The sequence below is a fragment of the Rattus norvegicus genome, chromosome 10, assembly GCF_021556685.1.
Source record: "Rattus norvegicus strain SHRSP/BbbUtx chromosome 10, alternate assembly SHRSP_T2T, whole genome shotgun sequence".
Taxonomy (NCBI): domain Eukaryota; kingdom Metazoa; phylum Chordata; class Mammalia; order Rodentia; family Muridae; genus Rattus; species Rattus norvegicus.
Window position 1 is genome coordinate 112,988,128 of NC_141543.1, and position 27,591 is coordinate 113,015,718.

At 45.5% G+C, this 27,591-nt stretch overlaps 1 protein-coding gene and 1 long non-coding RNA gene across 2 annotated transcripts; one reads left to right on the plus strand and one right to left on the minus strand.

Annotated features, from left to right (window-relative positions):
- Rab40b (Rab40b, member RAS oncogene family) lies at positions 1–27,591 on the minus strand. The gene is given in 6 exon segments (NM_001107076.1): positions 1–1,183; positions 1,648–1,870; positions 2,553–2,630; positions 3,344–3,404; positions 6,359–6,419; positions 27,337–27,591. Coding segments are annotated over 6 exon segments (840 nt in total). The 5' UTR covers positions 27,482–27,591; the 3' UTR covers positions 1–911.
- Positions 7,522–10,573, plus strand: LOC148003222 (uncharacterized). Its single transcript, XR_015632358.1, has 2 exons — positions 7,522–9,617; positions 9,724–10,573. It is a non-coding gene; the product is annotated as an uncharacterized LOC148003222 (long non-coding RNA).

A 27,591-nucleotide genomic window follows, 5' to 3' on the forward strand; every position in this document is an offset into this window, starting at 1 on the left:
TCCAGAGAGGAGCAAGTATCCACTTTATTGAGAAATATTTCCTTAAATAACTGTTTTTACTTCTCTGTTACTGAAATACCTTTCTCCTTGCTAATCCGTTGAAACAATGCTGGTTGTGTTCAACATAATTGGAGATATCTTTGGCATTTTCTTCCCATAGTTTCACAACTTGTAGGATACTTTGTACAAAATATGTAGTTTACAGAAAAATATGAATATAGATTACTTATTAATCTCAAAATGTAGTAAACAGCATAGCAAAAACTTTATCAAATCCATGTCCTACCCAAATAGGACAGACCTGTTGTACACAATCTGTGCAGTGGCAGCATTTTTTTAATAAGTTGGGGCTTTTACATTAAAATGTTTACAAAAGGCCCCCCTTGTAGTATCAGTAATGCTAGACTATCTGATTATCATTGCTTCTGAAATTTCCTTGAACATCTATTCACTACACACATTTTATCAGCCATATAAAAGCGGAAAAAAGTTGCACAACAATCATGATTAAAAAGTAACATCCATAATTTCATATTATCAGGAGTAGAGCAGAATACTAATTTTTCCCTTTGCACACACAAGTCTAGAACAAGAGCTTCATGCACATCCACACAAAAGTGTCAATCACAGCGCACTGGGCATTCATACCACATTGGTGGCATAGGCATTCCAAAGGAAGCAGCGTTGTTGCTGTTAAAAGATAGAGACTGTGTTTCTTGAGTTTGGAAAAGTCTGTCTCCAGACTCTCCCAGAGAGCCAGTCCACTTTTAAAATTTTGAGGCAGAGTCTCAAAATTGCCCAGGCTGGGCTAGAACTCACTCTGTAGCTCAGATGGGTCTTGAGCTTGTGATCCTCCTGCCTCAGCCTCTTGAGTAGCTGGGATTACAGGCCGCTGCCACCAATTCCAGTCTCTAAGAAATTTTGCAGCTGTTCCTGGCACAGTTTCTGGGTGGACTCTGGGGTGGGCGGATGGTCCTGACTTTTCGGAAGCTGTTCCTCTTATGGCTGGAGTTGGCAGTGAGGGAGTAGGAGCGGCCATGCATCATCCTGGTATTCAGGCCGTTGGCCATAGAGAAGGACTTAAGGTGGCTTCTTAAGGCAACAGGGAGAGGGAGCTTGTCTACCAGGTGCACAGGTGTGCAGGATACCACAGCACGGCAGCAGAGGTCTTGCAAACTCAGTACTTGGAAAAGAAAAGAGAACTGCTTACTTTATGTTTCCTATGATTAGGGATGGCTACAAGGGGGAAGAAGCCTCACATCTGATTGCCTCCCTCTAGGAACTAGGAACCTCAAACAGGAAAAATCTTATCATGAGCTTTCTTCCAAATCTGTAAAAGTTATTCCTTTCAAATATATTTGATTGTTGAAGTGAACATTTATTTAGTGCACACACACGTGTTATAACTATACATATGGAGATTAAAAGCCCTCCATGAAGGTTTCAGAGATCAAACTCAGGTTGAGACATTGACAGCAAGTACCCTTACCCACTGACCCATCTCATAACCCTTACATACATTTGATTTCTGAGAATGGCCACAGAAGCCTTGAGATAGGCCCTAGGAGGCAGACAATTATGCAGGATATAGAGCCACCTCACATCTGATGGGGCTAAAGGAAACTTATACTGGCCCTCCTATCATACCTTTGCTTGGCCTCCAGAGACGGTCCATCCCATGCCGCAGCAGCACTATCCTTGCCAGCTCCGTGAAGGACTCTGTAATGTTGAAGTTGCACAGAGGGCTAACTTCAAAGAAGGTGACACCCAGGCGCTCAGCGTAGGCCTGGGCCTGCTCGGTGGGTACCTGCCGCTTGAATGCCAGGTGTAGCCGGTTTCCCACCAAGATTTTAGGAACCCCAGGGGCATGCTAGAGCATGAGAAAAGCAAGGAAAATGGGTTGAGTGGTATGGCCCTGCAAATTCATGCCCACCCAGAACCTCCGAATGGTACTTTATTTCATAATATGGTCTAGTAACGTAAGATGAACTGACTTACTGAATTGGAGGGGGAGTTATTCTAAAGACTGGTGTCTTCATAAGGCGAGGAGAGGACACAGAGGGGGCACAGGGAAATGTCGCATGACAACGATGGCAATAGAATGAAGTGACTGTCAAAGATAGCTACCACTATCTTTGGGTCATCTACCACTATCGCTGGGACAGGCAGGAAGAGCACAGCCCTGAAATCAACTTCTGTCCTTGAACTTGAAGAAAATCAATGTTGTTTTAAAACACTCGACCTGTGGCCCTTTATTAGGAAAGGCACAAGACTCTAATCATCGCGCCTGATGCTCCCCACTAGGTCTCCAGGAATAGCTGGGCAAGCAGTCGTCCCATCCCTGCCCACCCAACATCCCACCAAATGGGGGAGGGGCAAGCAGAAGAACCCACACGCCTGAGCAGAGGCACAGCAGAGCCCAGTTTCCTGAGCCTTGAAGGTCCTGTGGTCATGCTGCTGGGTCCACCCATGAGGAAAAGCATCCTCTCTACTGTTGAACCACTGGCCAACAGCCACGTGGCTCAATCCCTGGTCAATATCATGTATCGTACCTCATCAATCTCCTTAATCCACCGATTAATGCCATCAAAGGACCATCGGTTGGCAATGTCATAGACCAGGATCACACCCTGGGGGAGAAGTCACAAAGGTCAGCACATGAAAGCAAGCTTGATCCAGAGACTTGGCGAGACATAACTAACCAATCGTTATTTTTAAAAATCAAAGCCAACATCTCATTGTATAGATGAGGCCGGCCTGGAGCCCAGTTAGATCCATCTGCCTTTCTCTCTCTCAAGTGCTGGGATTAAAGTCTTGCACCACTGTGTCTGGTCCCTAACTAATCATTTTACTTATCTCCACAAAAGCATGAAATGTTGACTTATCTGTTCTCTGTGGGAGCTACATTATTATTTCCAATGATGTTTCATGCACTCGCTGATAGATTCTCAACTATCAGATTGAGCTGGAGGCTGGCACTCATCCACAAGCTGCTCCGGGGCATAGGATGTGGGGACATTGCCACCTAATGCAGAGTGAGTCCCCCTCTCCATAGAGTGGACACATGGACATGCGTACACATATTCAAGAAGCTCAAGTACACATATGCACATGCACGTACACACACATGCAGGCACTCACGGGAATGCATGCCCACACACAGCATCCAGGATGCTGAGAGAACGTAAGCCACCAGGTTACAGTGTGTGATTACACCCACGACAGTTTATATACACGCTTAACTGCCTCACCCTCCAGCTAGCCATAAGGGAGATTGCTAAGTAAAAACTTATAAACTTATTCTTCAAAATCAACTTGCTCCCAGGTGTGGGATGCTGTTTACCTGTGCACCTCTGGAGTACGAGCGGAATATGGTACAAAATCTCCCTTGCCCGGAGGTGTCCCTGAAAAAGATGTTGGAGACTGTTAAGCGGGAATTGGTGTTTCTTCCCAATAACTACCTTCTCACTTTGGAGCCATGGCCTCATTTTACAGCCTTAGAGTTGGTGGCCCTCACCTCCCAGTCCATGACAAAGCCACAAAGCCATCCTGAATCTTCTGGTGTGATCCACATATCCTTCTGGGCTCGTTGTTGTTGTTTTGTGTGTGTGTGTGTGGTGTGTGTGTGGTGTGTGTGTGGTATGTATGTATGTGTGTGTGGTGTGTGTGTGGTGTGTGTGTGTGGTATGTGTGTATGTGTGTGTGGTGTGTGTGTGTAGTGTGTGTGTGGCGTGTGTGTGTGTGTGGTGTGTGTGGCATGTGTGTGTGTGGTGTGTGTGTGTGTGGTGTGTGTGGTGTGTGTGTGGTGTGTGGTGTGTGTGTGTGTGTGGTGTATGTGTGGTGTGTGTGTGTGTGTGTGGTGTGTGTGTGGTGTGTGTGATGTGTGTATGTGTGTGTGTGTGATGTGTGTATGTGTGTGTATGTGGTGTGTGTGTGTGTGTGGTGTGTGTGTGATGTGTGTATGTGTGTGTATGTGGTGTGTGTGTGTGTGGTGTGTGTGTGGTGTGTATGTGTGTGTGTGTGTGTGTGGTCATGTGTACATGTGTGCATGCAAGTGTACATGTGCTACCATGCCTAGCTTTTTTTTTTTTATGTTTTGGGTTTTTTGTTTTGTTTTGTCATTTTTGAGACAGGGTCTCTCTGTATAACCCTGAATGTCCTGGAACTCGTTCTGTAGACCAGGCTGGCTTCGAACTCAGAAATCTACCTGCCCCTGCCTCCAAAGTGCTGGGAATAAAGGCATGCACTATCACACCTGACTCCCAAGCCTAGCTTTAATATTTACTTACAAAAGTCTTTGTTTTTATTTATGTGCGTCTGTGTGTCTATGTGAGTTTTCAGGCACTGCGTGTATGCTACAGAGGCCAAAAGAGGGTGTCAGGTTCTCTGGAACTGAGTTACTGGTAACCTTGAACCTTGTGTGGTGCTGGAGACCAAACCCAGGTTCTCTGGAAGAGCACCAAGTGCTCTTAATACTAACCTATCTCTCCGAGCCCTAATATTTAAAAGTCAAACTAGAGCCAGGCAATGGTGGCACACGCCTTTAATCCCAGCGCTCAAAAGGCAGAAGCAGGATGATCTCTGCGTTTGAGGTCAGCCTGGTCTACAGGGTGAGTTCCAGGACAGCCAGGGCTACACAGAGAAACCCTGTCTTAAAACAAAAACAAACAGACAAAAAACAGAATATTTTTCCAATGATAGGGAAGATCCTTCCTTGTCATCCAGTTGCATCATAAACAGATCCTCCAGATATGCCCCTAAGTTGATCAACACAAGGAACTGGCAGGACTTCTGCTCTGCAGATGATGACACACAGGAGTATGGTACTCAGAAGGCTAGATCAGCATGCCAAGAAACTCCCAGGGAAAAGGAAGGTTCCCAGGGTGGGTTCCCGGCATTGCACGATGATGGTGGTAACTCTCTGGAGGGTAGATTGATATACAATCTGCCCATACTGTTAACACACACACTTCGGCATTACTCTTGGGAATGAAGAGTTTTCCCCACCATGTATACCAGGCATGTCTTCACAATGCCCATGGAATGGATATTTGTTTGTCGTAAATCATCTCTGCTTGGTAACTAACTCAACCCATGAGAGGAGTGCTGCAACTCAGGAAGGGCAGCCTGAGCCGGAGGCACTGACTTTTGTCACAGACACGGGAAGGACCATCCCACCGTTCTGAGAAGTGAAGTAATCAAAGATTTCAAAACCACAGGAAGCCATTAGAAAGTCTGTGGCAAGACAGTACCATGGAGTTGTATCTGCTGACCTTGCATGATGCTGTTAATCACATAGGCCCATGAGAGCCCTGCACATAGCCACAGCGCCCTCCACAGACATGGGAGGATGCTGGCGGAAGCCTGGCCTTGGATGTTAGGAAACTCAAGTGGAAGTGTTGACTGCACAGGGGTCAGTGTGGATACAGCAACTGATACCACCTGAGAGAGGCCTCACATCATACAGGGATTGCGTTTTGGTTTTGTTTGAAATTTTATTTATTTTTATTTTATGTATATGGATTTCTGCCTGCAATTGTGTCTGTGTACCACATGTGTGCAGTGCTCACTGAGGCCAGAAGAGGGCATCAGATCCTCTGGAACTAACGGTTGTGAGCCACCATGTAGGTTCTGGGAATCAAACCCAGACCTACTGGAAGAGAAGTCAGTATTCCTAACCACTGGGCTACCTCTCCAGTTCCTGGGATTGTTTTTGAGCATTTGAGAGTTTCTGAGGCCTCTGGAACAGTAAAATGGGCCTGGCTTCCTTAAAAAAAAAAAAGTCATCAGGAGCTGGAGACCCAGGAGAGACCAATTCCACAATGAAGTTAGGCCATGCACACAGCTACAGACTCAGCATCTTTGGGCAGAGCCAGCAGAGCTAGAGTCACAACCTCAGAGGTATCTCCCCACAGGTCAAGGGGGCTCCGGAGGGAGAATGAGCGCCTAATTCCCAGGCTTAGGGCAGGCGTAGAAGCCAGAGCAGAGGGAGTGGTAGCCTAGGTGGTCAACAAACCCTCTGCCCTTGGCACTAGGGCACTCTGAGCTCCACGTGGTACAGTGAGAACTAGAGGTGGGAGAACTGGGCTGTCCTGGTCACTCTACCTCTACCAACACCAGGTGAAGTGAAACAGGAAGCAGGACAATGAGGTGTCGTCTATCAACAAAGGCTCTTTCTTGGACACAGCTCAGCCCTGGGTACACATCCCCTTGAACAATGGGGTAATGGGCTTCAGTGGACCCAGACAACTGTGTCAACACCTTTTGAGGAAAGCCACCCGCTCAAGCTGGCGCCAAGGGGCATGGCTCCAGGGCCATGGCAGGACATCCTGACTAGAATAGCCCCCGCCCAACTCACCAAAGCTGCAGTTTCACCCTTCGGCCATCTAGCAGGATGGTGGTCGTCTTGTGATCAATTCCTGCAAAAGGGTTGAGGACACTTTAGGTTTTGGGCTGGATGTATCACCCATAACAGAACTGTGAAGCACGTGAAACTCTTGCGCTGATAGAGAAACAGGTTTCCCACTGCTTTGCTCCAAGTTGACAAGCAGTCATGTGAGACCCTGAATATGTATCTCTGAAGATTCCCTTGGACGCCAGACTCACCCACCAGGGGATAACCACTCAGATTCAAGCACTGTGGCATCCACGTTGGCTGCATCAGCTCAGTGTGTCCCAACTGGTTATGCTGGGCCTTCCTTATCCCCTACTGCTGTCTCGAAGATGGGCTCTGACCTAGTGGGCCTGCGCTCATCCCACAATGCTGACTTGGACTTCCATTCTCAAGAACTACACTAAGTCTTCACAGAGCTGTGTATGGCCTGGTGGCTGATGGATTTGCTGTAGTGCTGTAGCCATTTGGGCTTCGTATTCTTTATCTGTCCCTCCTCACCTCTGCCCTCTGTTCTAACCACCCCACACCACACACAAAAGCTCATCTCAGCTATGTCGGAGGGAACAAAGTTAAAATAGCAGCTCTGGCGGCAGCAGTGTGTCTCATGTAGTCCAGGCTAGCTTCATATATTCCTTAGCTTGCCTTGAACTCCTGATCTTCTTGCTTCCCAAGTGTTGAAATTATAGACGTGTCCCACCATAGCCACAAAATTGTTTTGGTTTTTTTGTTCGCTTGCTTTTTGAGTCTTAGTGTGTTGCCCAGGCTAACTTCGAATTTACAGCAACTCCTACCTCTGCTTTCTGTGACTCTAAGCATGTGTCTAACCACATTTTAACTTTTATTAATCATCACTTTACTATATTTCTCCAAATTTCTAGTAACATTCTTGTGTTCTTGATTTCTGAGTTTGCAGACTTAACTGACTTCCCACTGTGAGAAGTAAAAATGTAATCTTCTCCACGCCTCTAGCTATAATTCTGTCTCTTCTCATGCATTTGCACAATGACAAACATGTCCCCTAGAACAGTTAGGCTGTTAGGCTAGCGCTAGACCAGTGAAGCAGTCCACACTCTACTGTGCTATTCTTCATGCACGAGCTTTTGAGTTTTTGCTTATTTTTTTATTTTCATTTATGTATGTGTCTGTATGAATGTCTCCTCACCCACAAAGACCAGAAAAGAGGTGGAAGGTTGAGAACAGCCTAATGTGGATGTAGGAACCGAACATGGATTCCTTAGAAGTCTTCTGAAAGAGCACCACGTATTCTTAACTGTGTCATCTCTTCGGCCTGAAACCTTTGCTTGACCTAGAGTTAAACAGTGTCTCTGGATCAGTGAGATGACTTTCCACACAGGCCCTGGGTCTGATACCTGGATCTGATGTTCATACACACACATACTCAACTTCCTGCTTACTTATATCAGTCATCAGAATCTTCCTGCTTGGCCTAGGCTAGGAGCCTCGCTGAGTTTGGAGTTCTTTATGACTTCCTTGGATCTTCTTTGAGAAGGATGCGCAGAAAGTAAATGTGGAGCTGTTGGGAATATCCTTAGTTTGTCCTTACTCATCTTTGAACTCGGTAGGGATTTGAATTAGGTAAGGAATACTTTCCTTTCAGAAGTATGTTTCTGCTGATGTACAGATGTCAAACTGGTCCTCCATTCTTCAAACACAATCTGATTTCCTCTCAGCCAGAGTGCAAGACTGATCTCTCCTCCAGCACTTGGTAACTTCACACTTGTGCTTAGAGGGAAGTTTATCATGTTGACTGTTCTATGGGTTATTTTAATCGCAGGCTACAGATCTTTCCACTCTGAGAAGCATTCTGGTTATTTTTAATTTTTTTTTTAATTTTATGTCTGTGTGTGTTTTGCCTGTGCACCACACACATGCAGTACCTATGGAAACCAGAAGAGGGCATTAGATCCTCTGGAACTCAAGTTCCAGCTGGTTGTGAGCTGCCAGGTGAGTGAGGGAAATTGAACCCAGGACCTCTGGAAAAGCAGCCAGTTCTCTTAACTGCCCCAGAAACATTCTGTTTTTTGAGTCATTGTTTTTTGAGACAGGGTCTAAGGTTGCTCTGGCTAAACTCAAATTCAAAATGTAGTCAAGGGTGATCTTGAACTCCCAATCCTCCTGCCTCTATCCTCCACGTGCTGGGATTGCAGACTTCTGCCATGCTTGAATTAAGAAGCTTTCTTGGACTGTGTATCTGTATTTTCCTTCTGGAATATCATCAAGAAGATGCTAAACACTGTGAACTTGTCCAATAATTTTTTTCTTATTTTTCACATTCCCCCCCTCTTGTTCTCAGTCTTTCTCAAATTTTCAGTTTTATCATCTATCTTTCCTTTGAGATAGTTTTCTTTCCAGCTACTACTGTTTTCAGTTTCCAATATCTGTCTTGATTTTTATTGGACACAAGAGAAAAGCCAGATACCTACGAGTTCTGGCAAAAGACTGAAGAGAGGGACACACTACTTGTTACATGGTCTATGTGCCGCCATCACTGACAACATCCACCAAGTTTAGAGGCCCTGGATCGGCTTCCTCCCTAGGTGGGATACAGGAAACATGAGAGGCAGCACAACACCCAGGCTTCCTGGGATCCAGCCACTTCTGGATCAGACCTGACTTGCTTGGTGGATACATGATGTAGGAATATCTTTTTTGGTTTAAACTACTTTAGAGTTAACTTTTCTGTTCACCAAAAATGTTCAGGGCACAATTCCTGGAAGGAGGAAAGGAAAGAAGAAGATATGGGGAGAGAGAGAGAAAGAAGGGGAGGAGTGTGGGGAGGAAGGAATGGGAGGAAACTCCTAAGCTGGGAAAACCACCAAAGATACACTGGAAGATTCCCTACATAAAAGTCCACTGACCTCCATAAACAAGAATTTAGAAGAAAATCTGTCTAGGGGGCCGGGAGGTGGCTCAGCACTTCAGAGTGTCTGTTTTAAGTCTGGCTCCAGGATATCTAACAATCTCTTTGTTTCTGGCTTTTGTTTGCTTGCTTGCTTGTTTTGCGGTTTTGTTTTGAGATTGGGTAGTTCTGGATGGCATAGAACTTGCAGGCCAGGTTTGGCCTTGGACACGCAAAGATCCACCTGCTCTGACTCCTCGAATGCTGCGTAAAGGTGTGTACCGTCACAGTTAACCTCTGACGCCCTCTTCTGGTCTCTGTGGGCATCCACACTTGTGTACACATCCACCCACATCCACATAAGTAACATTTTTTTTTCTTTTTTTTTTCGGAGCTGGGGACCGAACCCAGGGCCTTGCGCTTGCTAAGCAAGCGCTCTACCACTGAGCTAAATCCCCAACCCCATAAGTAACATTTGAAATAAGAAACTTTACTACAACAACAAAAACCATTTAACCCAGACTTCCATTATTAGGTTTGCCTGAACAACCTGCTCCCAGATGACCAGTTCTCAAAGGGCAGGGGACAGCAGGCTTGACCCCAGAGCTCTGAGGACCGTGAGTGACTTTCCCAGCATCTGCGTTCTGGGGAGGAGGTCCCCATGGACCCTGCACTTCCTCTAAGGCAGTGAGTGATTTGCTCTTTCTTCAGAGTTATTTTATCCTCACTCTGGATGCTGTCTGTTTTTCCCACCCTCTCCGTAGCTAGGACAGGGCTAGGTCGAGCAGGACAGGGCTAGGTTGAGTACTTTCTCAGAATACTGTGGTTATTCATAACGGAAACACCATAATGCTGCTTCTGAATAACTGAAATCTACATCTCACAGCTCTGGAGAAGGGAGCAGAAGATCAAGTACCAGGGGACTCAGGTCTGGAACGTGTGGCCTCCTGGTTCCCAGCGGTAGTGTCTCTCAGCCCAGGAAGACAGGGCGTTTTCCAGATTCTGTTTGTAACTCATCAGGGTGACTTCACGCCCACCACCTAACCTCCCTACATCCTACAATCATGATTTGAACATACAAATCTGGGAGAAGGGACACATTCAGTTTGTTGCCTGTGGGATGGGGAGATTGTGAGCTTTCACCCCACTTCTACTGCACAGAAGCAAGCCAGTTGGTCAGCTAGCAAAACCCACCCATCAGGGTTTGCAGGTCCTGCTGTAGTATCATAATGACCAAGGCGCAAATGTAGCCAGACTCTCACACCAGCAGCTTCTTCTTTTTTTTTTTTTTTTTTTTTGGTTCTTTTTTTCGGAGCTGGGGACCGAACCCAGGGCCTTGCGCTTCCTAGGCAAGCACTCTACCACTGAGCTAAATCCCCAACCCCCACCAGCAGCTTCTTTACCTTCTCCTGGGTTCAGTTTTCCTGGCTAGAAGTAGAGACACACCTGCCACAACTCAAAGGTCCTTGTCTGGGGTGGGTACAGCCATGTTTCTTCAGGGCCTTAGGTAACACCTAATATAGGTGGCCTCTGGTGGTCTCCATATTCTACCCCGTGTGCAATCATGTCTCCTCCAGGATGCTCCTGGGGTGTCCATCATCCCCTGTGCTCTGATTGGTTCTCACTCATCGTCTCTGTGGGCTTGTCACCACATCCTTGGCTCTGCTCGCACCTAACAATTCATGTCACTTAACTTTTTCTCTGACTAGGAAGTGCTATAAAATACAAAGTCATTAGGATGAGTCACAACTTTTATTTTGAACATATAAGGTGCCCTTTAAATGTTTACATGGCCAACGTTGGCACCTATGCCTTCTGGCCTGCCTTTTAACCTTCACAGAACCCATTTTCTTAATAAAAAGAAAAAGGAAAAATTAACATCCGACTGTCTTTGAACTAATACTTGAGGTGGACTCTGGATTTGGCATCAGCCTTGGTTAACAGAATTGATCACAATGAGAGTTTCACAAAAAAAGATCTCAAGCCAGTAACTGTTGCCATCACAAACTAGCGGGAAGGCAAAAGGCCATTGACCAAGGCCAGGGAGGGAAGTTCCCCAATGGGGGCTGCTCAGGTGCTACTATCTGAGGTCAAGTTAGTCTACCTTGATGCTCTATCACGCTGTAGACCTGTGCCCTATGGGTCCTGTGGTATCTAGCTTGGGAGCACTCTATCAGCATTCCACAGCTCTCTACACCCAGGGTCTCATCCACACGTAGGGAAGAGGCAGAGGAAACCTAGGCTGCAGGTTTCCTGCCCAATCATCCATCACTTGAATCAATCACACATGTATACTGGACTTCTAGGGTCAGAGGCCTGGCCCCTGAGAGCGCCTGAAACCCCTTTGCGTAGGACACACCTACCTTTTTCAGAATCCCTGATGCTTTGATGAGGCCTTTGCCTTGCCGTGGTGCTATGCCTGCTTAGATCCTGGCACCTGACAAGGGTCTGTGGCTCATCTATAGCACCTCCACAGAGTCTGGATGTCAGGCCCTGGGAGAAGCTACCAGTCCTCTGTTAAATACTATGCATTTCTGTCTGTCTGTCTGTCTGTCTGTCTGTCTGTCTCTCTGTCTCTGTCTCTGTCTCTCTCTCTCTCTCACACACACACACACACACACACACACACACACGCACACACGAGACACTAATGTTTCTGATTCTGTCATCGTTCAAACGTGTTGAACGTGACTAATGCACTCGCCTATCAGAACATGATGACTCAGTGAGTGAAGGTGCCTGCCAGCTGTACTTGATCCCTGGGGCAGCACTGGTGGGAGGAGAGAACTGACTCCTGCAAGTTTTCCTCTTACCTCCACCAGTATGACATGGCATGCAAGAACAAGTGTGTGTGGACATATATAATAAATACTAATAAATAATATGATTAAAATAAGGGGAGCTTCTAAAACAAAGCATGTCAGAGTGTTCACGGAATGAGCCAGAATAATAGGGTTATTAAGAGAAAGATAATGTTAACCTTAAAAGAAAACCCCTCCCTCTCTCTCTCTCTCTCTCTCTCTCTCTCTCTCTCTCTCTCTCACACGCACACACACACACACACACACACACACACACAAAAAACCAGACTATTCTCTACACACTTAGATAAGTAAGTGATTTAGTAATCTATTTTGACTTCTCCTCCAGCTGCTTCCTTCTATTTCTGGAAGTGAGCTGCCAGGAATGTGCCCCTTCATACAAGAAGATCACTTATGGTGAAAATATTGATTAAATGTAATTTATAACATGTTTATTTCTGAGCACCTTACCATTTTTTTTAATGGTTTTTGGAGACATGGTTTCTCCATGTAGCCCTGACTGTCCTGGAACTCTGTAGACCAAGCTTTGAACTTACAGAGCTCCACCTGCTTCCCCATAGCCCTGAGTGCTGGGATTAAAAGACATGCCTGGTTGGAACCTAGCTCAGAGGATGTAAAGGAAGCTCTGGTGGCTGTGACTACATTCAATCCAAGGATAGCATGTCACCGGTCTGTTCTATAAGATAGGTTAGGAAGGCCTGAACAGGGAGCCACCTTCCCCATTAACCTAGAAGATGCTAGGGTCTAACTGCAGAGAATCATGATGTCAGGACCCTGAACTTCAAAAGGATCCTGGGATTAGGAAGGTCAGGTGACTGCAAGTATAAACGCCTGTCTCTGTCTTGCCTTTACCCTTGCAGATAACTAGAAAACACGAAGGAAATGGGCTCCCATAGAGCACACAGGAGCAGTTGTCATGGTGTTTGTGAGCTGTGAGCTGACCCTAACGGGCTGAGAGCTGTGTGATCCAGAGAACAAACATGAGCATGAAGCCTAGGGAGAGAAATCCTCACAGGAGAGGATTTCTACAAGGCATAGAACACCCCCTTCTCTGGTACTCTGCTGGCCCCTTAAGGTACACTAGTTCAGTGTACATCCTGAGTCTCTGTGCTGAGATGGACATCCTGTGGCCATGACTTCCTAGAACTAAGACAAGTCATGGGCTAAGTTATAGTGCTCCAGGCTTGACACAGCTCAAGTTGATCAATTTCCCACCACTGTGCTTTGGCCCTAAAGTGAGATGAACACAGCTGCTTACCTCACAACACCCAAGAAATAGGGAAGAGGAGGAGCCCAGGAGAATGTGTAGCCTCCAAGGGCATGTTCCCATGTACCTACTCTCTTTAACCAGGTCCCACAGTCTCTACCACTTCTTAATAATGCCATCAAGTTATGAACCCATCAAGGGGTTAATCAATCCATTGATGAAGTCCAACCCTTCAAAATCCAGTGACCTCCTCAAAGCCTATCAGCAGGCAAACAAGCCTTTCTCAATGACCTTTATAGGACATTTTGCAACTAAACCCTAACAAGGATTTGAGCTCAGTCTTGTCCAGCATCTTAGTCAGCAAGGAATCAGTTCCTAGAGCTGGGTGCTCATGAGGACCTCAATGTCTTCAGGCTCTAGGCCTGGTGTTCTTCCATGGTCTACACAACCAGGGACACACTTTCTAGATAGGGTAAAATGCTTCTTTATGACCAATTTCCCACTAGGCTCCCAGGTCAAGAAGTACCTTCATTTCCACCGACTGTCATCTCCTCAGGGAGAGGCTGTGAGGCTTGGCCATGTGGAGGACCAGACTACAAGGCTCCACCCTTACTCCAGCTCCTTGTATGTTTCCACAAGTGTCTATCTAGTAAGCAGAGCTGGCCAGTCATTGGAGTACCAGCCATAGGAGCAGGGGAGAGCCCCAGCAGCTGCTTCCAGCCACACAGCCATCTTCTGGAAGCAACAAACATATAATGAGTGTGGATATTAACATGGTGGTGCACATTTGAAACTACAGCCACTGGGAGGCTGAAGCAGAAAGCTCTTGAATTTGAGGTTAGACCACAGTCTGTATAGTGAGACTCTGTCTCAAACAGCAAAAACAAGAGCTGAGGATATATCTCAGTGGTAGAAAGTTTGCCTAATATGGAAGAGGTCCTTGACTCGGTCTCCAAAACACACACACACACACACACACACACACACACACACACACACACACACACACACACACACACGGGCACTATGAAAAAGCTACTTTGAAACAAAGTAATATTTTTAAAAAATTAGTTAAGTCACCAACAATGTTACTTCCCACAGACAAACCACTGGACCTTCTAGACACAATGTTATTTCCCACATACCAACCATTGGGCCATCTAGATATTTTCTTGCACTTCCACCCCATTACCTCTCTATATGGTCTCCCGGCCACAAAGTAAGATTATATATAGATTATTATATAGGAGATGCAATTTTTAACATTACAAACATAACATTGTAAGAAACTGATACAACTTGTAGTTCTAAAATATACTTTCTTTTGTTTTGTTTTTGCAGACAGGATTTTTCTGGGTAGCCCAGGCTGTCCCGGAACTCTCTCAATAGACCAGTCTGGCCTCCAAATCAGAGCCTGCCTCAGCCTCCCAAGTGCTGGGATTAAAGATGTGTGCCACCTCTGCTCAGTTTAAAATATACTTTCTTATAGTTTGGGTAATATTCTTCAATTTTTCAAGGCAACAGTAACTTTATAATGCAATTAAATATGTGTTTATATGTAGATATACATGTGATTGTGTATCTGCATATATTTTGTTTTAATTTTTAAAGGTTTATATCTTTATATATTTTATGTATGAGTACTTTGTCTGCATGAATGCTTGACCACCAGCAGTATATATCAGACCCTATTATATATATATATGGTTGTGAGCCACCATGTGATTGTTGGGACTTGAACTCAGGCCTCTAAAGAGCAGAACTTCCAGTGTTCTTAATTTGTGAGTCACCTCTCCAGCTCCTCTCTATATAAGTTGAATTTCCTCTAATGTAGTGAAGAGTAGTGAATGGGTAATAATGTCAATTATTAGAAATAAAAGGCTATTAGAGATAGTAGATAAAACTGCTTTCATGTGGGGCTGGAGAAATAGCTCAATGCTTAAGAGCCTTGGCTTCTCTTATGGGGGACTTTGGTCCAGCTCCCAGGACCCACATGGTGGCTAAAAAATTACTAACTTTAGTTCAAAAGGCCTGACACCTACTTCTAATCACCATGGTCACTGGATACACACAGTGTACAAACACATGTACAGGAAAAAGACCCATGCACATAAAATAAATATAAATAAATCTTTTATAAAAGTTATTTGCACATCTATCTTTCTTCTTTGCAGTTTAGAAAATGTTACTGGAAAGACTGGATAAAGGCAATGAAAACAGATGACTGTGGCTAAGCTCCTGTGTCACCTGAGGTGACACAGTCACCATATGAGCAGGAGAGCCTAGCAGGAACACTCCAGTGGTGAGAGCCTTAAGCATGAGGCTTACTCTGGAGAAGGTCCTGGGAGAAGGAAATCCCTTAGTAAGGTCCTGGTCAGCGGAGAACCACCTGGCCAAGGGGTCCCAGTACTAAGCTGTAAGAAGAAGTGGTCTTTTGGGGATCCAAGTTCTCAGTTCTGCTTTCATGAGAGGAGTAAAACCTGGCTGAGGGTGTAGCTCAGTTGGCGAGGTACTTGCCCCAGCATGCACAGAACTCTGAGTCTGATGCTCAGCCCTGCATAAACCAGGAATGGTGGTCTATGTCTTATGCTTCCAGCGCTCAGGAGGTAGAGGCAGAAGCATTCTCAGGGTTCTCAGGCGTGGTACACATGCCTTTGATCCCAACACTCAGGATGCATGCCCTTAGCTGCATAGCAAGTTCTTGGCCTGCCTTGTATAACTCTGTCTTTTAAAAGGGGGAGCAATATCCCTTTTCGGGGTATTTCCACATGCGAATGTTACCACTCTAGATTTCCTGTCTTCCTGGATTTCCGGAATGTAACCTTATCTGGAAATGGAAAATAGGGCCTTTTCAGATGTAGCCAAGGTAAGGCCATGATGAGTTAATGTGGGCCCTGCATCCAGTGCCTGATATGCTTAGTAGTATAAGAGTCGTAGAGATCTGGGAAAGCCATATGACAACGCAGGCAGAGACTGGAGCCAGCCTGCCTTATGCCAAAGAACTAAGGATTAACAATACTAAGAAGTGGGGTAGCAAGGAAGAAGGGTCCTCCCCTCAGGCTACAGGAGCAGGGCTATCTGACACCTTGATTCTTGGCTCTGCTTTTAGCTCTTGGAGAAAACCATTGCTGTATTTTAAGGCCTCATTAATATCACTTGTCACAGCAGCTCGGGAACCCTTCCTCCACTGGCAGCACGTGAAACGCCCACCTCCCCCCCCCCCCCCAACTCCTTCAGCAGCCTCAGGCTCCAGGGAAGACATCACAGGCAAAGGACACTGAAAACACTCCTTTGCAGGTTCCTCCCACACCAGCCATTTGGCCTCCACATGTAGTCTTCTGGTATTGATTTCTGCACCATGCTGAACTGACTCTACCCAAACCCCACAGTCAGCAACCTCCCCAACATACACTCTGACTGGAGAAACCAATTTCATCTCTGGTTAGATGTCATTAATCTAAGAGAGAACTGTGTACTATTCATAGTAGTCAATGAATATTTTCCTGTCAGGATAACACACTTTTGTATTAATAATTAAAAGTCTACATGTCAAGGCCAATTACTGCTTAATATGGGTATTTATGAGTCTTTCTCTCTAAGCCTGCCTTTTTATTTTTAATTAAGCCAATCAAACCAATCCTATCACAAGCCACAATATAATTAACAGACTGTTAATTCAAATGTCATGTTTGGAGGAGGGTAATTAACCAGTAACTGCAAGAGGTTGGAATGCACAGTACATACAATGTAGCAAACGTTTGAGATCCATTTTACCTCAGGCCCAAAGCTGGAGGAGCATTTGTGAGGGCCTATGTAATTCTTTACCAACGACATTATAGGATTCTTCCTAAGACATGACCGTCAGCATCTAGTATCAGGTAGACCCTGGTGAGACCATAGCATCCTGGACTTTGACCTGGCTGTCAAGCTCTGGTACTAACACACCAAGGGAGCATCTCTCTACTTGGGCCCCTGATGGTGCAAGTATACTCTTGTCACCCTCTCAGCTGAGGCTAGCGACAAAAATTATATGTCAGTGTCCTTGTTAGTAAAGGGTTCAGGACTCAACTGTGACCTGGTGGAGGTTTGAGTTGTATACAATATGTTAAGAGTTTAAAATCAGTGTGCTGGAGAGCTGGCTCTCTGGTTAAGAGCACTGGTTGTAGCTTGGCAGTGGTGGTAAGTACCTGTGATTCCAGGACTCAGGAGGGAGAGGCAGGCAGATCTCTGAGTTCGAGGCCAGCCTAGTCTACAGAGTGAGTTCCCGGACAGCCAAGGTTACACGTAGAAACGAAACAAAACCAAACAAAACCATACAAAGCAGAGGATCTGGGTTCAATTCCCAGCACCTGTACGGTAACTCACAACCATCTGTAATCGCAGATTCAGGGGACTCAATGCCCTCTTCTGGCCTCATCAAGCACTGCATACTTGTACACAGACACACATTTGATGTCAAACACTATTACCCACCGAGCCATCTAGACAACCCCAAAGTCCAAATTCTTATTTCCTGGATGTAAAATGTCTAAGATACCACAAGATCACCACAGTTCTGGCCATGTTCAAACAGTGGTTCTTCGTGTAGATTGTTACAGCATATAGGAGGAAAAGCCAGACTTGCAGGAGACTGTCCATTTAGAAGAAAGCAACACTAATGATGCCTACGTACATGCTGCATGGCTGCACCCTCGCAGAAAATCTCAACTCGAGTTCAGTTACTCTCCCGAGACATTTTGGTAAGGTACACAATAATGGTTTCCTGTCTGGGTGTCAACTTTTCAATGAAGTTTTAATTGTGGCGAAGAAGGGAATTTAAGATCTACACCAGCCGTAGTGGCACATGCCGTTCGTTAATCCTAAAACTTAGGGGACAGATGCAAGCAGATCTCTATGAGTTCAGGGCCAGCCTAGTCTTCACGGTGAATTCCAGCCAGGGTTATGCAGTGAAATTCTGTCTCAAACTAAAACAGCAGCAACAACTTAACCCTCGACAAGAGTTTAATATCACAGAATGCAAACCCAGTTAAGAAAAAAAAACAAACCCAAAGCATACGGCCATATTCACCCATAAAAGAAAAATAATTCTGTAGGCTGGTAAGATAGTTCAGTGAGTGAAGGCGCTCGTCACCAAGCCTAATGCCTCAGAGTCCATCCCTGGAGTCCACATGGTGGAAGGGACAGGATCAACTCCCATACATTATCTAATGTCCTTAACACACATGCCCTGGCATACATGAGAAGTAAATCAAATGTCAATAAAGAGTCATGCTGTGGGAAAACAAAGCTAAAACCATCCTAATTACCCCGAAGACCATACACATAGTTCCATCCTGATGAACCTCTGTAAATGTCAACAAAACTTTTTAAAAATTACTTAGAGGGTTGGTGAGATGGTTTGGTTAGTTACGGGTATTTGTTCTTCCAGAGGCCCCAGCTTCAGTTCTCAGCACCCACATGGTGGCTATACAACCCCGTGTAACTCCAGTTCCGGGAGATCCAATGCCCTCTTGTGATCTCTGGGCACAGCAGGAATGTGGTACACAGACATACATGCAGGCAAAATGCCCATATACATTTTTTTTTAAGAAGAGAAACCTTTTGTCCATTCCACAGGGGTCAACAGTATACCAGGTATACTAGACACCTTGCTGCTTACAAAACAAAGGGAAACACTCCACTCTATCAACCTCACTGTCCACTATCTTGGAGACGGTGTAGGCCGGGTGGAGATGAGACGACATGATGCGGACACCTGGAGATGGTTTCCTGGATTCCCTGCACTGATGCTTTGCCCACACCTCCAAGTGATAAAGAAAAGGCCGGTGGTGAGGCCCAAAGTTCATCACAGAATTCTAAACAGCCTTAAAAGGGTAAGACCAGACTGAGACAACACAAAACATGGAGACATTCCATAAACATTTTTTAAAAATAAGACTTGGAGTCTCATCATCTCAGGCTACCCTTGAACTTCCGATCTTCTGCCTCTACCGCCTGAGTGACAGGAAGTGTGTATTAGTACGTCTAGCATACGTAGTGTTGAGGATTGAACCCACAACTTCATGCATGTTTAGGCAAGCATTGTATCTACACAGCCAGTCCACATACCAAGTCCCATATAAACTCTTTGGACATTTATTTTGAGGCTGGAGTGATGGCTCAGATAAAGACTTCAATGCCCGAGTTCCATCCCCAGGATTCACATAGTGGAAGGAGAGAACTGACTACTAAAAGTTGTGCTATACATATGAGATGTCGCATGTGTACACACTCACAGGCATACGCACACACACATGGGAGAGGGTGATGCTATGTTTGAGCACTGCCTAACACTCAGGAGGCCCTGTGTTCAATACCAGTACCACAAAAAAGACGCAAAATGCAGCTTTATTGTTTCTTAAGCACACAGAGGCATTTCTGAACGTTAAAAAATTGCATTTAAAAAATTCATTTTATGCTTATAAGTGGTGCCACTGCCGGTAAAGCAGTAGGAAATCAGCCTCTCCTCAGGGAGCTTCTCCAGAGAGCATGGGCTCTGGTTAGAACTCTTGAGTTCACGCTAGGAGGCAATGACTTTATACAACATGTTTTAAGCCTTAAAGAGGTTGCCATGGGAAACCAGCAGGGTAGCTCTTTAAGTGAGCTAATGTACGGTTGCTGGCGGAACAGAAAGATGAGGAAACACACGGGTCTGGGAGGAACATTTGTCAGGAGCACAAAGAAAGGGGAAAAGGTTACAATTGAGTCACAGGGTATAGAAGCCTTAACTCTCCTTGCCTGGCGGAGAGAGGACTTTCCTGAACATTATCTCTTAGAGACAGAGGTGGGGACCTAGCACAGCCTGCTGAGCCAGCCTGCCTACCCACATCCTTTCTCTTCCACACGCCATGTGACCTTAAGGGCATTATTCACCCTCCGATAATATAACTTCGTCTCGTGAGATGACTCTTGCACACTTTCAAGACACGGAAATTATTATTACCTCTGTATTATTACACAGAAGTGCTTCTGTGTGCTTGAAAACAATAAAGCTGCATTTTGCATCTCTGTCTGTGGTACTGGTATTGAGCACAGGGCCTCCTGGGTGCTAGGCAATGCTCAAACATATACACGGAGATTTTCCTGAGAAAAACAGCTAGAGATGTAACCAGGAAGATAGGCAGTCAGAAAACATGACATGCCTGATTGGTTGCCTGGAAACATTTGGGAAGCAACAGATGTAGTATCCGGGTCTGTTTAATCTACTACCCTTCCTCACCTCTAATGAAATTCACGAAATGCAGAAAAGCCCTCAGAAGGTCACAAGCTGCTGTGGGAGGTGTCACCAGCTGGGACAATGAAGAAACCTGTGTTGGGATGGGTATGAGAAGAAACGTGTTGTGGATACTGACCCTCTTCAATTCCATGCCTGCTTGGAAAAATGAAGAACATTCCAGAAGGGCTGAACTGGAGACATGTTTGCTAGACCGGACTGAGAACCCTGGGCGGGGGGCCAGTGCAGGAGAAAAATCACCATAGTCACTACAGGAATGGAAGATAGCTCCCCCAGGAAACAGACACCATAGTAAGGCTAAAGGACAAAGGATAGTAAAATGTCCAAGATGACAGATGGGAAGGTTTATCCACGCACGGTTAGGATAAAGAGAACATGCACCTCACAGGAATCCTTCAGCAAGACAGGAGGAGATCGCATGACTGACACGTGCTCAGGGGGAGACAAATGGACTGCTGTAGTATGAATGAATGTCTGCAGTGGCCTACACGCTTAAGGTTTGCTCTCAGGGTGACAGTTTGGCAAATGGTGGAACCTTTGAGAGGGCTGCTGTGAAGCCTTAGGTCACAGTGGGACCTCAGCCCCATCTTCGTTCTCTGTTCGAAGAGCTACAGGGCTTTCCTCCTTCCCCTGCTCACATCATGATGTATTTGCTGCCTTGCACCAGGCCCCAAAGCACAGGATCATGAGTAAAACCTCCAACACTGTGAACTAAATAAGCTTTTTTTCCTCCCTAAAGTGAATACCCCAGATATTCTTCAAAGAAACGGGAAGTTGGCTAACATAAAGACCAACTGCTCACACCCAGAGGGTACGTCAAAGGCATGCCTGTCAAAGATGTAGCACAAAGGAAGAGAGTCGTCTCTCCAACTGTATAGCTGTCAGAAAAGTAAAAGCTGGATGTTGGTTCCTGTGTTCGTTGTTCCAGGTTTTTCTGTTTTTGTTTGTTTCGTGAGCTTAACACGAGCTTGAATCATTTAAAAAAAAAAGAGAGAGAGCCTCAACTGGAAGAATAATTCCATTCATTAGGTTGGCCTGTAGGCAAACCTGTGAGGGCATTCTCTTGATTGACGGTTGATATGGAAGGGCCCAGCCCACTGTGGGTAGTGCCATCCCTGAGCAGGTGGCCTCTGTATATACAGAAATCACATTGAGCAAGCCGGTCAACAGTGTTCCTCCATGGCGTCTGCCTTCATTCCTGCCCTAATTTCCCTTCATCATGCACTGTAAGCTGTAAGATAAAATAAAACCCTTCTCAAATTGTTTTTGGTTGTGACGGTTATGACAGCAAGAGAAAAATAAACCCAGGCCACATTCCAACCGGAAGGCAGCCATCAGTATCAAAGGCAGAAAACAGAACTTTCAGAGGGGAACATAGTCATTGTTTGGCAATCGGAAGGCACTTGTTACACGCGACTCCGTTCTAACCGTGAGACACCGGCAATTTGAATTATGTTAAAATTAGAGTCTTCTGTTTGTCCAAAGTCACTGCTAAAGACTGACAAACTGGTACACAGAAGAGAGTCGCTATGTGCAAGTACCTGACAGAAAGACTCACGGGCAGATTATATTTTTAAACACAAGACCAAGACCAAAGCCAGACAAGAAAAAGACAAAGACTTGAATATTTTATTAAAGAAGAAATTTAAAAATAGAAATGTGTTCAATCTCACTAGCCATCAGATAAATTAAGAATCCTAAACAAATGCTTTAATTTTTTTTGTTTGGTTTTGGAGCCCTGATCTCATGTAGTCCAGGTTGCCCTTAAACTTGCTACATATCCAAGGATAGTCTTGAACTCCTAACCCCCGCCCCCCACCGCTCCAACCTGTTCTCTCAAACGCTGAGACTATTGATATATGACATCTAGTCTTTAAAAATAATGAATCTTTTTATGTGTTTGGGTATTTTGTCTGCACACACACACACACACACACACACACACACACACACACTACATGCATGCCTGGTGACACAGATCCCCTGGACCTGCAGTTACAGACAATTATCCGTTGCCATGTGGGTGCTGGGAATTGAACCCAGGACCTCTAGAGGAGCAGCCAGTTCTCCTAACCACTGAGCCATCTCTCCAACCCCTTGCTTTGTTTTTTAATATGGTGTTGAGGAGCAAGTCTATGGCTTCATGTGTATTAGGAAAGCACTCTGCTAAATGAGCGACATCCCCAGCCCTTCCAAAAGAAATAATAAGAGGGGCTGGAGAGAGGGCTCAGCACTTAACAGCTCATGGTGCTTTTGTAAAGAACCTGGGTTTGGTTCCCAGCATCTACATGTAGCTCACAATTTTCCATAATTCCATTCCTAGGAGATCCAACATCCTCTTCTGAAATCTAAGGACACTGGCCATGTATGTGGACTATCTACATACAAGAAGGCAAACTACAAAAAAATTTTTTTTAAATCTAAAAAACTAAACAAATTGGAATAGCTAAAATGTAAAAGGAAAGTAGTAAGTGTTGGCAAAGGTACAAGTGGTAATTTACAGGTACAAATGTAAATTACAAAGTATTTAGGAGTAAGTACCAAAGTTAAATGTATGTGTAAGTGTCCATATCTGTTTCTGTGTGTGTGTGTGTGTGTGTGTGTGTGTGTGTGTGTGTGTGCGCGCGCGCGCACGCTTATGGCAACATAGATGCACATATGGTAAGCACATTCTGTCTGACTAGGCTACACACTCAGCCCTATACATGTCTCAAGCTCAGCACTGGTAGCATAAATAAAAAAGACATATATTATGTGGGTACAGCAAAGAAAACCACTGTAACCAGTAACTGGAAACCACATAAATTCCCATAACCAGGAGGATCAGCAACCATAGTGTGGCCATACAAGAGATTTACAGATAATGAGAATAAACAGCAATGACCACATATACAGTGTGAGAACCTCACAAGCATACAGGAGCAGGAGAGACACTCGGAGGAGCACACACTGTGAAATTCTCTTCTCCACAATTCCACCCAGGCAAGAGTGATCCATTCTGTCAAAATCCAGGACTGTGATTATGCTGAGGGTATGCTGTGACTGGAAGAGGAAACATGGGCTTCAGGAGCCTGGCGGTGTCATGTCTTAATCTGGACTCTAGTGACATGATATGCCAGGTTTGTGGAAATCCACTGAACTATGTAATAACAGAATGTGCACCATTCTACATGTATATTTCACTTCAAAAAGTTAAGAGGAGGGCTGGAGAGATGGCTCAACGGTTAGGAACACTGACTGCTCTTCCAGAGGTCCTGAGTTCAGTTCCTAGCAACCACATGGTGGCTCCCAACCATCTGTAATGGGGTCCGATGCCCTCTTCTGATGTGTCTGAAGACAGCTACAGTGTACTCATATACATTAAATAAATAGATGTTTAAAAAAAAGTTAAAAGGGAAAAAAAAAACATGCCAAAGGACCAAGGACCAAAAAAAAAAAAAAAAATCCACTCTGACCACTTTGACAACAGAGCAAGTTAATAAAACATTAAGTTGGTATAGTACGAATTCAAAGAGGTTTTCAAATCTTGGAGTTACAGTTGTGAGCTGGCATGTGAGCGCTGGGAATTGAACTCCAGGACTCTGGAAGAGCAGTCAGTGCTCTTAAGCACTGAGCCATCTCTTCCCCTCCCCCTTTCCTTTTAAAGACTCATTTATTTTTAATTTCTGTTTATGAATGATCTGTCTGCATGCATATATGCACAGCATGTACATGTATGGTGCTTACAGAGGTCAGAGGAAAGCACCAGATCCCCTGGAACTAAAGTTATAGGCAGTTGTGAGTTCCAAGCAGCAAGTGGATGCTAGAAGTCGAACCCAGGTCCTCTGGAAGAGCAGTGAGTGCTCTTAACTGAACCGTCTCTGCAGCACCTCAAGGAAATTTTTAATGAAATGTAAAAACTGAATGAAAAAAGGAGAAAATGCCAAAGGATCTGAAATGATATCATTCCTGAATTAACAACTACAGAAACAACTGTACACCGCTTACTAAAATCAAAATGCTCAACAAAGGAGGACAAGATACTCATGAAAAGCCAGGTGAAAGAGACAAAAACAGAAAGAGAGAGAGAAGACTAAAACAAGGAGAAAGAGGTGAGTGCTTACGGAAAATACACTGTGATGTCTACCATAAACGTGCAGGGCAGAACAGCAGACCTCTTGTCAATGTGCATGTTGAATCCTCACGATGTGTGAATGTTAGGGTACTTGGCAAGGAACATTTAAGATTGCAACGGAATGAAAGGAGATACTGTCCCAGATTGTTGATGTGGACAAAAATTATCACTGTGTCCTCTGAAGTGGAAAAAAAAAAAAAAGGAGGTAAGAGAGCTCATGCTAGAGAGAAGGGACCTGAGAAAGATCACTGGCTACCAATGTCTCTGAAGACAAAGAAAGGGGCCAAGAACCCTGGAGTGCAGGGAGGTTCTGAAGGTTGGAAAAGACAAGAAGGTGCTTTCCTAGAGTTCCATGTAGAAATGAGGTCCTACTTACACCAAACCGTGTAAAGAGTAAATTTCTGTTGTTTTAAGCCAGTTTGCAGTCATTTTTCGTGTAAAGAGTAAATTTCTGTTGTTTTAAGCCAGTTTGCAGTCATTTTTCGTAACAGAAATGAGAAATTAACACAAAGCAATGGGAGATATTTTGTGGACCTAAAGCAAATTCCTCAAAACTAAGAAAGTATTCTTTTATCTAGGAATTCAGAATATATATCAAAATTTTTGAGTCATGGCCTGATTGAGCAAGGTAAGGCAAGGAAAAACAGTCTTCAAAAGATTCCTAAAGAAAAGGCAAATCGCCCATTTAGAAAGTCAGATGACATGATGTTTTCACCATGACAACATAAGATACCAGAAAGACAGTGAACGAGTTACCAGGTATTGAGGGGAAAAGAGCAGTATAGTCTAAGAACACTGTGTGCAGCCGAAGACAATGTGTTTTCAGAGCAAGCAACTTGAAAAGGTTTTTAAATTGAAAGGTGAAGCAGCATTGTAAGGAACTCAGGAGTAGCTATAGTTAAAAGAGTTAGCCAGGGGTTGGGGATTTAGCTCAGTGGTAGAGCGCTTGCCTAGGAAGCGCAAGGCCCTGGGTTCGGTCCCCAGCTCTGAAAAAAAGAACCAAAAAAAAAAAAAAAAAAAAAAGAGTTAGCTAGCGCTGAATTCATTTAAATACTGCAGGAGTACAGAGCACTGATCTAATATCTACAAAACAGAATTAGTGTTTCGAACCTCTGCAGTATGGAAATTGCAAAGTGGGTTACAAAACCCGGACATGGATGAAGAGAGTGGAGCATGAAGCTGTGAACACCTCACTACCAGAGCACGGAGAGACCCTCCCCGTGACACGTCACAAATGATGACCCAAGCTTCTTAATGTTTGTCTCTCCTCTACTTGTTTATTTTCCTGCTCTTTATCTCTCCTCCCTATTTTACTCCCTTCCATTCGGTTTTGTTTTCCCCAGACAGGGTCTTATATTGTAGCCCAGGCTAGCCTCAACCTCACAGCAATTTTCCCCCCTCTGCTTCTCGAATGCCATGTTTACAGGTGTGAGACCCATACCTGGCCTGCTCTTCTCATGGTCTTTTCTTAGCCCTTGAAGAAATAGGTAGTAAATCAAAGGCCACAAGTACGGCATCAGTCCCCTGCGATCTCTTACACCATGTTGACAACAGAATACATAGGAAAGCAACAGAAGTGCAGTGGCCTTGCTCAAGCCAATCAGTAGCAAGTCTGTTCACACGTCATTAACACCTTTCTCTCTGCCCACATCAGTCATCTACTGTGAGACTCACCTCCCCTTTTGGAGCTTGTTAAACATTTTACTCTTTTGCCTCTGCTGAAGCCCGAGCGTCATTGAGCACCGGGACCTGGAGACACGACTGTGTACACGCCCTTGCTCTCTTGTCCAACAGAGCTACACCCTAAAGGAAAGGTCTAAATCTGTGCTGTCCAGGCTGGCAGTTACTGGCATTGGACCACACAGTTTTAGGCCCTTGCTAGACCTTGTGGCATTGCCAGGGGACTGGAGATGCAGGAAGCAGTCTTTAAGTCCGGAGAACAGAGGGTGGCAGGCATCTGGACAGGGTCTGTATTAGAAAGGTGGGTTGAAACCCCCACAAATGACACAATAGGGAGTCATAGAAGTCTGTACACAGCCACAGTCTGAGGGTTGGATCACTACGTGACTATTCTTGGATGTTATGCTCAGGATTCTGCCACTCTGTCTCCTTCCTCTGGGGTGCAAGGTCTCAAACCTCAAGCTTCTAGGACACACACAGCTCGCTGCCCTGGAGCCTGAGACACTTTGGTCTCACCTGTGTCCAGTCTCCTGGACTCTAGCCTTTTAACTGGGTTCCTTCCTACACCCTAGCCAACTCTACAGGGTCACTTAGACTCCTCCTCCTGGAAGTCCTGTCCATTAGGACACAGAGCTTGGTGCTTGGAATCAAAGGCTGGAGTCTAGTCTTTCTACTCTCTGCTTGCAGTCCCACGCACCAAAGGTTATAGCCTCCGAGACTGTTGTCTCCTCTGCTCCATGGTCCGCTGCCTCTCTGCCCACGCCTCCCGTAATCCCACGCACTTCTCCCAAACACGTCGCTCGCACCTGCGATCTCCCTTAACGCCCACCCTGAGCCGCTTTGCGGACTCCGCCCACAGAGCGCAGTCTTCCCCAGCATGCGGGACCTAGCTCTACCCAGCCGCTCTGGAGACTAAACCCACGCTGGAAAGGCCGCTCGCACCGACACCCCAGCGCTGCAACTCCGGGTGCTACAGCCGCGCTCACCCGCCGGGTGGCCGTAAGGAGATTCGGCTGCTCCGTCCTGCAAGCTGGCCAGGATCTCTCCCTTGCCCACGTCGCTGTCGCCCACCAACAGGAACTTAAGTAAAAAATCGTAGGCCCGCACCGGGCTGCCCAAGGAGCTCATCATGCCGGCCCAGCCACCCCGCCCATGCCGGCCCCAGGCTGCGCGCAGGCGGCGGAGGGTCCCCGAGCGCCGCGGGTCCCTCGAACGCCCCACCGGCCGGGGGCGCTTGACAG